General features: G+C 36.7%; 1 protein-coding gene across 1 annotated transcript; it reads left to right on the top strand.

Moving 5' to 3' along the window:
- The first annotated feature begins 342 nt into the window (after positions 1-342).
- Positions 343-5,042, top strand: LOC104418017 (magnesium transporter MRS2-F). The gene is made up of 6 exons (XM_039301587.1): positions 343-864; positions 1,448-1,558; positions 1,848-1,976; positions 2,506-2,651; positions 3,090-3,225; positions 4,574-5,042. The coding sequence occupies exons 1-6, from the start codon at positions 526-528 to the stop codon at positions 4,853-4,855; spliced, it is 1,143 nt and encodes a 380-aa protein (XP_039157521.1). The 5' UTR covers positions 343-525; the 3' UTR covers positions 4,856-5,042.
- Positions 5,043-12,432: the final 7,390 nt, after the last annotated feature.

Consider the following 12,432-nt stretch of genomic DNA (forward strand, 5'->3'; position numbering starts at 1 on the left):
TGAACGCCCCTAAGAAATCTTATATGATTACTTATATGGACAATGTAAAGTAAACGATATTAATTTTTTGTATAAGAAAAGGTTTGGATTTTTTGCGGAAAAATTGGGTATAATGTGTAACATAAATATAAGTTTAGATAAATATGTCACACGACTAGGATTTGCACGTCACCAAACTTTTTTTTTTAAAAGGTAAATGCCTCGAGAATCTGCATAATTTGAGATTTTTGGTCTTTTTTAACATTTTTTTTAATATCGACCAAAAAAAACATTTTTGAAAAAATATAAACAAATTCCCGGTCGGGGGCAGCCACGTCATGTCCTCTTTCCGATTCTGGCGGGAACGCTGCACCTTCCTTTTCTACCAGATTCCCTAAAAAAAGATTCGACCTTTCTTCTCCAGATTTCTCTTCGTTGACGGCGCCCCTCGCGAATGCGATCTCTCTCGACGGAGCCCCTCGCATCGATGGCGCCGCCGCCGCAGCCGCCGGACCGGACGGGGAGGAGGAGATCGGCAGGGTGGCGATGCTCCAGGCGCAGCAGCCGCGGCGGAAGGGGATCGGGACCCGGGCGTGGCTGATCGTGTCGGAGTCCGGGCAGTCGCCCGTCGAGGAGATCGGGAAGCACGCCATCATGCGCCGCACCGGCCTCCCGGCGCGCGACCTCCGGGTGCTCGACCCGGTGCTGTCGTACCCGTCCTCGATCCTCGGCCGGGAGCGGGCGGTCGTCGTGAACCTGGAGCACATCAAGGCCGTGATCACCGCCAAGGAGGTCCTGATGATCAACACCAACAGCCCTCTGGTTTACCAGTTCGTCCAGGACCTCCAGCGCCGGGTTTCTAGCTCCAATTGCGCTGCTCAACAGGTGAGGCTCTAGGCCGAGGTGAGATGGTTCGGATTCCGTGTTGTCGTCGGCGGCTTATGCACAAACCTTGAGGTAGGGGGCGGATTAGAAGGACATGTGAGAAATCCGCATGACATCTTGTAGGTTGCAAGAGATATTTGCTAAAATTCTACAAGTAGTATCGATCGACCGTCCGTCGTTTGAGGTTTCGAAGTATGTTCGGAATTGTGTGGTTCATCATATTGTGTTAAGTGCAGCTTGTTTACAGAGTCAATCGCGGTTTACTGTTATTTGCCAGTTTGCTCTTTATATGGCCTCTGCCAGTAGTGTTAAGTGAACTATATTGTCTTTTTACCTAATGTCAAATTGCCTACTGAAAGAAGTAGTCCCAGCATTTGATTTGTCTGTCGCAACGCTTGATTAGCGCAGTTTGTTTGTGAAATCACATTAAACTGTCATTCACTGGGTTTAATCCTTATTTGGCCTTGGGTAGTAGTTGTAAATGAATTTTATTTGTGTAGCTCTAACAAACAGAAAATTGCTCAAGTTGTCCCGGCATTTGGTCGGCCTGTCGTGATTAATAGTTACATTTTTGCTTGCAAAGGAAGTCGACAGCAAGACCTTGCCTGCTAGTGGGGTTCACAAGACACTGCCATTTGAATTCAGAGCACTGGAATCTTGTCTTGAATCTGCTTGCCAGTGCCTTGAATCAGAGGTATACATGACACACTTCAATCTAGTGAATTGGAAAATATAACAATTCTTAAGGATGTTGTACCTTCTCAGGCTACTTTATATCTAAACATGGGCTGTTATCATATAGAACCAGAATTTCTAGCCTTTACCATTACTCCCATTACACAAAAATAAAAGATTGATTTTTTGTGTTCAATCATTAAAAACTGCATCACTGAAATTTCTCCTCATCCCATTTGACTTTTTAGCTTCTAACTTTTTCCACTGTTGGACGGTAACTGAAATGTTTTCCTTTCTGACGTTTTCAGACCAAGACCCTGGAGGATGAGGCATATCCAGCTTTGGATGAACTAACTTCCAAAATCAGCACACTTAACCTCGATCGTGTTAGACAAATAAAGAGTCGTCTAGTTGCCATCTCTGGCCGAGTACAGAAGGTAATTGACAAGATGGTACAACTCTTCTCGTGAGTGGAAGGCAGAGGGACTGCACCCAGGGTTCAAAAATTCACAAACTCATTAGCCAAAGCTATACATCCTTAAGACAGTAATATAGATTGAGGCTGAAAATTTTAATCTCTGTACTAGAGTAAACACCCGTCCACGCTTCCAAGTCTTCTTGAACTGATCATGCTATTATTTCTCCAGAAAACTTCAACCCTGCTGTTCTCATGTCCTACATGTACCTTTTCCATTTAAAATTTAGGAGATAACTAACTGAGTCCGCCCTTTCTCCTCACATTTTTTTAATACATGTGACAGTGAAAGGTCAATAAGAAATTAGGAAGAGGCTTGCATTTTTTATTTGAAATTTTTGAAGACCCTTAAGAAGAACTCTGCTTCATTAATCTGATGTTTAAATTGTTCTTGTTAAATCTCATTTGTCTAGTGTTTTAATGATGTTTTTTCTTTAACAATGGATTCTACCTGATTGTTACATAATATTTGCATGTTTTCTTAAACATAGGTGAGAGATGAGCTTGAACATTTGCTGGATGACGATAATGATATGGCTGAGATGTATTTGACAGAAAAGCTTCTCACTCACTCACTGGATAATGCTTCAATCAGAGAGGAAGTAGACAATGCTGCTCCTGAAATAGATGATGAAAGGTGACTGACAACTTAAATAGTTCTACATACTTATGGAGGGGAATGTTGGTCTGCTGGTACTTCAATTTGATTGTAGTTGAAGCTATCTTGCTATTTAGAAATAAAGCGAGAATGAAGTTTTGCAGTGTGATGCAATGTTGAAGTGGAAGCATGCATAATAGAAGAAGGCTAAAGAAATAGAGAACACTGCTGTACCCATTAATATGTGGGACAGAGAGGAAGTACCTATTCTCGCAGGTCCAAACTTAAAGTACATTAACTTAAAACTACAAGCCTACCAATTTATACTGTCCGGCCCCTTCGATCTTTACACACTTGCAGCAGTATATCGGTTTACATGTGCTGTGTCATTCCACAACTCCTGAGTTTATTTTTCCATCTATAGCTTGTCTCGCGTAATGTGATGCTTTGGTACTCTGCAATGATATGTCTTGACAGGGCTGAAGATTATAATGAAGAAGATGAATTAGATACTGTAGTTTTGACCAGCTACAAGCCTAACATTGAGGAGCTTGAGATGCTTTTAGAAGCATATTTTGTCCAAATTGATGGCACACTGCAAAAATTATCAGATGTATGTATCTATGTGCTTTCCTTACATGCATTGCTGAATTCGGTGGTTTATTTTTATCAGCTCACTAGTATGATATAACTGTCCATATATGATTGTGCCTTAGACCACTGACTATCATAGATAGCTGAATAAGATAATTCACTTTGAAAATTTTAAGATTTTCTGCCTTAACATAAATTCTATGCATTCAACCAATTAAAAATTTGAGGAAATGTTTTCTCATTTTGTTTATAATTTGAAATCTACATAAATTATGTTTGATGTGATGAAGTGAGAGAATGGAAGGAATGGAATGGGAGGAGGAATGGCATGGAATGGAATGAGCATTTAAATTCCTTTTGTCGTGGAGGAGAAATAACATGGGAATAGAATTGAAAGAATAACGAAATGTCAATATTTTCTTTAGAATAAACTACAGGAAGTAGAAAAGAGAGGACATTCTTCGAAATGTGTGAACAAAAGGTGAAGGAATCGCGATTCCATCAGCTGAAACTTCGAGAGAAATCACAATTCCATCTATTGGTGGAATGGGCATTTCCTTCATTCCACCTTGCAATCGGACCCAAAAGTGAATGTCTAATCCTCCTAAGCAAAAAACATCATTAGTGAAAATGTGTTTATTTATTTATTTATTTATCCGAGTACAATATATTGTCTCCCATCCAAAATATAACTCACTAGCATTTCCATATACATTGCCATAAAAGTCCTCTTCAAGCTTTTTCATCTGAATGTTATTTTTACACTGGTCTGTTGCAAATTAATTAATGAATCTGTTGTGATGTGCATGTGCGATGATCTCAAGGCTACCTCCGGACATAGGTACCTTGACTTTGTAGTAGCATCCGGGAATTACCCTTTTATCTGTTTGGATGCACGACTTCATAATTTTGTGCTCATAGCTGAGTGGGCAAAACATATTTAACTCTTATCAGTTTAATTGTTCTACCATTAATTAAATGTAGGAAGCATACAACTTTTTATTCAAGTTCCATGATAGGTTTGATCAATTATGCAACTTGTGTAGGCTTTGTGAAGAATTTACTTTTCAGTCATACTTTAAAAGCATGGGTAGCTTTCGTAATATTGCCCATACTGTGCCTGCCCTTTTCTCTAAGACAATGAAGTTGGATCGACAGTCCAGGTCCTTCCATGTAGTCTGTCAAATATACACAATATTTATTGCGTCTCTTATCGAATTGTTATGGAAATGAAGGAAAGAGAATGGGGAAGATCATCTTTTCACTGCATTAACGTCTGATTTTGCATATAATTTCCTCACATCTTTTGTATGTTTCACATCTGCTGGACATGCAATGTCTAACAAGAGTTATCTCTGTTCGTGTAGATGAACGACTATGTCGATGATACCGAGGACTGTATCAATATAATGTTGGATGATAAGCAGAATCAGCTGCTGCAGATGGGAGTGATGCTTTCTGCTGCGACAATGATTGTAAATGCGGGCATCGCGGTGGTCGGATTTTTCGGCATGAACATAGAAATTGACCTCTTCAGTGCTCCTTACATAAAATTTTGGGAAACTGTCATCGGCACTGTTGGAGGTTGTGTTGTGCTCTACCTGATATTTTTTGGGTGGGGTATGAAAAGAAAGCTTTTGGCCTTATAGAGCTCCCTCCTTCAAACAGAAGCTTGCCACATCTAATTTCTCGAATAATGTTTTGCACTTGGCATTTCATTGTGACATTATGTTTGTAAATGGCACTGACTGGAAAGCAATGACCGAAGAATGAACATACGAGACTGCTTTCTTACATGTGTTTAGATTCTTCCTCGAGTATTAGGGTTTTCTCTGATCCACCTGATACATGTTTTAGATTCTTCGAAGAGTACACTTGCTCCGCTTGATGATCGACGACTCATTGGCTAAAAATTTCGACACTGCATGTAAGCTGCATGCGCTCTTCCATCAGATTGCGCAGAATGAATGGAAATCTTTAAGAATTCTGTTCCTTCCTAGAGTTGCAAGGTGGAAGTTGGATAGATAGCAAAACTCGACTATGAATGAGTTTGAATGTTTAGATATAAATTGTTGTCGATAATAAACATATTTTTTATTGTAATTATATAAAGTGATACAAGCGATTATATTGAAGAAAATGTTGTATAAATTATTATATTTTTTACAAAATAAGTAGAGCCTTCATGAAGGTATAGTTTACTCTTCGCTTGAGGAGATGATGGTACAAGTTACAATAATACTCCTAGCAGCCTCATGCTTTACCACGAGGAAAAGCTCATGAATGGATGCAAGATTGGGAAGAAAAAGGCAGAAGGCACTGCTGAAACGGTGTGGTGATGTTAAGATTTTGAATTTTTGCCATTGTCAGAGTATGAAGTAAAATTAAAAATGCGATGGACGATTCTGTTGTTTCGTCTTAAAATAGGTTTTCTTCTCGTGTTGGTAGATTGCTGAAAGAGTTTGTTATTGTGGAAAAATTCGGTCATCTAACAACGCAAATTTGTGGACAATTTATGGTGCGTTTGATAACATTTCGTTTAAAATTGTTCTAGGAAACGAGAAATAGAAAAAATTGTTTTCTGTTCCGAGAGACAATTTTTGAACAAAAAACGTATTTGGTAAACTTGTTCCGGAAATAAAAAATAAACAGAAACATGTTTGGTAAATTTGTATAATTTTTTTATTTTTTAATATTTTTATTTTATTCTTTCTATTTTATTCTTATTTATTTTTCCTTTTTTTTTTCTTTTTGGTGATCGCCGGCCTCGACCATGGTCGGCGACCAGCCGACGAGGGTTGGCACCTTGCCCAGCCACGGTGAGGCTCGACGTCACCGGGCCACCGCCCGCGACGCCGACTTGGCAAAGTGGCCCACCTTGCCTCGCCCGCTGGCGAGCTCGGCCTCGCCGGATCCGGGCGAGATCAAGCTCGCCCATCCTAGCGCAAGGTCGGCCTCGCTGGATCTAGGCTCGTCGGGGGCCGGCGACTCTCCGGCGAGTCGGCCCTCGGCGACCGGCCAAAGAAAAAAAAAAGAAAGAAAAATAAGAAGAAAAGAAAACATAAAAGTATTTCTAAATTTTGTTTTGAAACAAGAAACAACTTTTTTTTTTTCGTTTCTGTTTCCGTTGTGTTTCTCGGAACAAAAAAATAATTTTGGAACAAAAACGCACACAAACGCATTTTTGTTCCTTTTTTGTTCCTAGGAACAAAAAAACAAAAAAATTGTTTAAAAACAGAAAAAAGAAACGAAAACAAACGCAGCCTTATTGACACTTTAATAACGTTACCAACTTTATTTTGACAGTTCTCAAATTACCAACTTTTTCTTATTATCTTTTATCCATATTTATTTACTTTTTTAATTGGCGCCTTGAAACGTACCGGTTCTTATGTGAATTACCAATTGTCATTTATGTTGCTTAACAAGGTTTGTTTGTTTGTTTAGTTAATCAAGTTTTGTTATTTACCAACTTTATGCCTTGCTATCAGCCATTTCTCTGATGAGTCACCTACTAGATTAAGGTTACTAAGTTAGTGATTAATGTTTGTTCTCAATTACCAACTTCTGATATCACTGACCTAAAATTCTCTGGTCTTTTATTAACTTTTTTTCTTACCGAATATACCTACTTTTGTATGGAGTTACTAACATTCTCTCGAGTGACTTAACTTTTTTCCTGATTAAATAACCTAATACTATAACCAACCAAACAGACGTTGATCACTAACTCAAATATGTATTGATAAATCACTTAAATTAAAGTTAGTATTTTATATAAGATTTGATAAGTTTAAGACATATTTAAGAAAGGTAAATAAAAGTTGTTAAAATATAAGGAAAGTGATAATTAAAAGAAAAATATTCTTGGTAAGTGAATCAAATGAGAAATGGTAATCCAAAATCAGTGGTGTGACTTAATTGGAGAAAAACTGACAAATCATTGTAATTAAGGTTGGTGACTTCTAAACGAATGGTAATCCAAGTTGTTGCTAAGAAATGCAAATAAAAACTTGTAAATGATAAGAAAATGTTGGCAAATTAACAACAAAAACCATATCAACGTCAGCAATTAACTTAAACATGAGTTGGTTCTCCAACAGTGGGTGATATTATCATTTTGGCCACCTTCATCTTCTTTAAAGCCAATAAAAGAACTTACTCCCTAGCATCCTCAAACTTCTCATGCAGAAACTAGCTTTATTGGCTGTCGAAGAAATTCAACTAGCATGGGGCATCAAGGATGACCAAGAGAAGCTCAAGAGGAGGCTAGAGATGATCCAGAAGGTGCTCGCCGATGCTGAACAGAAGCAAACAAAAGAGGAATTGTGAGGCTTTGGCTGTCGAAGTTTAAAGACTTCTGCTATGATGCCGAGGACATGCTAGATGAATACGAAGCTAGGGTTTTGTGAAGGTGGGCAAGGTCAACTGAGCACTTGGCCCTCAGAAGGAAAGTACCCCGCTACTCATCCTCGTGGATATCCAACTTCATTTTCCAATTTAAGATGGCACATAATATGAAAGAACCAATAAAGAGACTTGATGGGATCAATAAATAAAGAGATGACTCAGTTCAACTTGTCGAGTGATGTTTATGACAAGAGAATATTTTTGCGAAGGGAAACTCATTCGTTTGTGCCCCTCCATGTGGTTGGAAGAAAGAAAAGGAAAGCGTAGTAGAGCTGTGAATCATATCAGATGATGATGGAATGATGATGGAACTCGAACGAAAGCAATCATTCCGATTCTTGGAATGGGTACTAGAAAGACGACTCTCGCTAAATTGGTATACATTGATGATAGGGTAAACAAATATTTTGATCACAAAGTTTGGTTATCCATGCCCATTAGAATTTGAAGTTAAAGAAGATAATGAGATATATCATTGAGTCTCTTGGTCATAGAGAAAATTATGATAGACTTGAAAAGATGCAACATTGTGTAAGAAGCATCGTGAAGAATAAAATGTGTTTATTTGTAATGGACAATGTGTGAGAAGTGAGGTGGGAGGATTACGTGGGATTGTTAGAAGGTGTTTCCAAAGGAAGTAAAGCTATCATGACTTTGTAGAATAAATTGATCATCTCAATCATGGGCATTGTCCCCCTTGTTTAATTTGGCCAACCTTTCATGAGAGGATTCTTTGAATTTCTTTGCGAATTATGCGTTCAATCAAGGGCAAGAGAAGAATCACTTAGACCTCATGGTAATCGGCGAGGAAATCGTGAGCAAGTGCAGGAGAAATTCTATGACAGTGAAGACTTTGGGAAGCTTGTTGTATTCAAAAAACAACTGGAGCAATTGAGAATATGTAAGAGATAATAAGACATGTGAATCACAAATTGATATTTTACATTCACTAAGTATAAGCTAGGATCTAATATAGTGTTTTACTTGAAACAATGTTTTGCTTATGGCTTGATATTCTTGAAGAAGCACGAGGGAAAACATTGTTTCGAGTAAGATGACGTTAGACTATAACTTATTCTCAGTGAATGTAAGATATTAATTTGTAATTCCCACATCTTACTAATTTTTATATATTCCCAACCACTATTGTTTTTTTAATAGAACAAGCTTCCTACAGTCTTCATCCCATAGGATTTCCCTCGCACTTGCTCTCGATTTCCTTGCTGAATACCATAAGGTCTTGGTGATTCTTTTCTTGCCCTTGATTGAACACCTACTTCACTAACAAATTCAAAGAATCCTCGTGCAAAAGGTTGGCCAAATCAAGCGGGGCAACAGTGCCCATGATTGAGGTGATCATTTATTCCACGAAGTCACAATGACTTTATTCCCTTTAGAAATGCCTTTGAACAAATCTTTATCTCACCTTACGAATTAGATTTCTACGCCCATCATGGCACATTGCTATCTGCCTCGGTACATGTTTTATGTTTGATGATTTAGAAACTGCCAATTTAGGTTGTAGCTTATTTGCTTTAAGAATGCATGAATTGAATCATGAAGAGTCTTGAATATAATAACTTAATTTCACCTAGAGCATACATTTATACTCTCTGTGGACCAGTATGCAAGATGTAATGATCTTAAACAAATGCCTACAAGCCTCTCTCTCTCTCTCTCTCTCTCTCTCTCTCTCTCTCTCTCTCTCTCTCTCTCTATATATATATATATATCTGTGTGTACCGACAAATGCATACATACATGAATAAATAGAACATGTAACATGTTTAAAATGAAATATTCTGACTGTACACTTGGTGTGCTTATATTTATCTAAATGAAATAATGAAGAGGATAATAAAAAAAATAAAAACCCCTATTATTTAGGTTGATAATTTTGTTATTACTATCCTTACTTTGTCTCGGTTACTTTGACCATCGTCCCATTTAAAAGGGTCACTCCTGTGTTCAATTGTGTAAGGCGTGCTTGTTGTTGGGCATGGGCTACATTTCAACTCGAACCACACATATTAATTTTGTTTTGACTTTATATAATTAACATAATGCTTGAACAATCGAATCATAAACAAATGATAAGGTTTAACTTGCCAATGTCATCCTTTCATCAAAAGGAACCTTTAGAAATTCGTATGAAGAAATTACGTGTGATTTGATCCAAAACATTGATTTTACTTCAAATGCAAATGACTTTTAGCGCATAACAATAAAAAATATAAACAGATTAAACAATCGTAGTTTTGTAAAATGACCCATATAACTCGTTTAAACCATAATTTTCTTTATCAGTTTATGTTGAGAAAAATTTTCTAATTGATTTTGAAGATTAACAAAACTGTTCTTAATTGTCTTTTGATTCTCATAGTAAACTTTTTCAGGTGGAAACTCTGATATGTATCATGTTTCTTATCAAACTCAAGGATGTACTGACGATCTTAAACTTAATATTCGATATCAAAGGAATAAGGATATTGATTTGACCATAATCATTGTGTTAATGACTTGAAGATTGGTGTGGATTTCCTACCTTATATACATTGATTGTCTAAGGAAATTATTGAAAACAATCTTATTTATTCGGAATATCTCAATCCATCAACGGAATAGTCAATTGAAGATGGAATGTTCTCCAAAGGAAGGACTCAACTTATGGAAAACCCATCTGTTGTATTGGCGGTAAATCTTTCGAGGAACTTCATTCTCAGCAATCCAAAAGCAATCAAATCTTCCTTCAATTTCAAGTCCAATGGGTTGATTATATAATTGATCCTTATACCTTGGGTCCAACGGTTAGCTTAGACAATGACGAATATTAAAGGAAGTTGTACTATTGAAGGATTAAATGAGAACACAGAAGTTCTAAATTCCAAAGTTCAACAAAGTCTTATCTTTTCGAACCAAAAAAAAAAAAAAAGTCTTATCCTAAATACTTTCGTCTTTTGTGAGCTTTGTAATTTCTTAAATGTCGTGAGTGTGAAATCAGATAATTTTTCACAAAACTTGAGTGGTGAATACTCAATCATTGTAACCTCTAATTGACTGATCATAGTAAAATCTAGTCAATAGGCTGTTAATGCAAGATAATGGACATAGACTTGCCAAAACCAAATCACTATAAATTTTGTTTTGTGCAATTTCTCTATCCCTTAAACTCCTATTTATAGTTTGTGGTAGATTATTGCATATTGGTAAAATTGAACACTACACAATTTGTCAACAAACATCGTCCTATTGCAATATTATGTTAATTTTGTTTTAATTCCTCATTGTCATCTATTCACCCCCTCTAGGTGATAAATCTAGCTCTAGTAGTTTAGTCTCAAGTTTTGTGATTGAAAAGTTTCACTCAAGCTTGTATTCATCTAGCTTTTCTATGCTAATAATTTTTGGGTAGTAGCATGCTCAACTATGGGAATGTGTGAAGTTGTAGTATTCTTGAATTGCTCCCATCTTTCTTTGTAAATGTTTGAAGATAGTGATTCAATATAATACAAGATCAATTAGTGCATTGGAAATCGTAAAATTTCCTTAATAATATTCAACAAGTGCATATGGACACTTATTCTTAGGCAATTGATAATAAATCCTTGTTCATTTTTATTGTTGCTCATCTTCATTTTGCTTAACTAAAAATGAAACAAAAAGAAAAGGGAACTTGTTGGGCCCTGGAATCGACCTTAGAACTTGTAATAGGGTAGGCTCCAAGTTATAAAAAATGAAGAATTTGTGTCCGAGGATAGGTTCTAGATTCCAAGCATAACCTAGAATTACTCACCTAACTACTTGATTTTGATGTGATAGGATTTCGTTTTAAACATCTCTTCAATTCAAAGTAATCTTGGAGAAGACCATGCTAGCCACCTACCTTGTGAGTGGAGTTTTATCCTATGTTCGTGGATAGGACAATTTGTATGAATGCTTGGGGATTAGTCCAGTTGAAAAATTTAAGTACCCTTTATTGAAATAGAGTTTTATCCTATGTTCGTGGATAGGACAATTTGTATGAATGCTTGGGGATTAGTCCAGTTGAAAAATTTAAGTACCCTTTATTGAAATAATAATAATAATGATCATAATAATAAAAGCTTGCATTAATATTCAACTGCATTAGTGTTAGATATCTTAGCAAAATTCTTGGGTTGTGTAAAAAAAAAAAGAAATTCATTTCTTGTCGCCTAACTTTAGTACTGTTGGTGAGTTTCCATTATCATCGGCAATAAAATGTAATCAATGAATTATTTGTTAGATAACTTGTTAGTAAGATGCCAATTTTTGTATGGAATAACCAAAGTAATTTAATTATTTCATAATTATCAATTAGTGTAATAAATTATCAACTTTAAAAAAAAAAAACTTAGGAAAATAGACATTAGAATGCAGCTATCTAGAGGCCCATGAAACACTGGTCATAAATTGGTTTAAGTCTAATCATTTAGCTTATGCATGTGGCCTTGACGCCAAACATGTATGCAATTTATAAGATTCAAACATGTGATCTCTAATTCATGAAATAGAAATTCCCCTATGCTTTATCCAATTGCGCCAATCTCGAGTTTTTTAATAACCAAAGAGCACGAGCGTAATTGGCCGATTATCTAGAGGAAAATTAGCACAAAAATCTATAGCCAAAACCCCACTTAAATATGAGTTCCCTAATTACGGCAGGAATTGCGCCTACAACCCTCAATTGCTAAGCCAAAAGCATGGAAACGCCCGTTGCCATTGGGCCAACTACAGGCTGTGTTGCCACTTCCATTTGCATAAACTCTGGAGCTTGTGAGACTGAAATATTTTCCAT

Source organism: Eucalyptus grandis, chromosome 9, assembly GCF_016545825.1.
Source record: "Eucalyptus grandis isolate ANBG69807.140 chromosome 9, ASM1654582v1, whole genome shotgun sequence".
Lineage (NCBI taxonomy): Eukaryota > Viridiplantae > Streptophyta > Magnoliopsida > Myrtales > Myrtaceae > Eucalyptus > Eucalyptus grandis.

Excerpts from the sequence above, each read along its gene's own strand:
- LOC104418017 (XM_039301587.1), top strand. The coding sequence starts at position 526 with ATGCTCCAGGCGCAGCAGCCGCGGCGGAAGGGGATCGGGACCCGGGCG. Across the intron at positions 1,977-2,505 it reads TCTCTGGCCGAGTACAGAAG|GTGAGAGATGAGCTTGAACA; the intron begins GTAATTGACAAG and ends TCTTAAACATAG. Across the intron at positions 2,652-3,089 it reads CCTGAAATAGATGATGAAAG|GGCTGAAGATTATAATGAAG; the intron begins GTGACTGACAAC and ends ATGTCTTGACAG.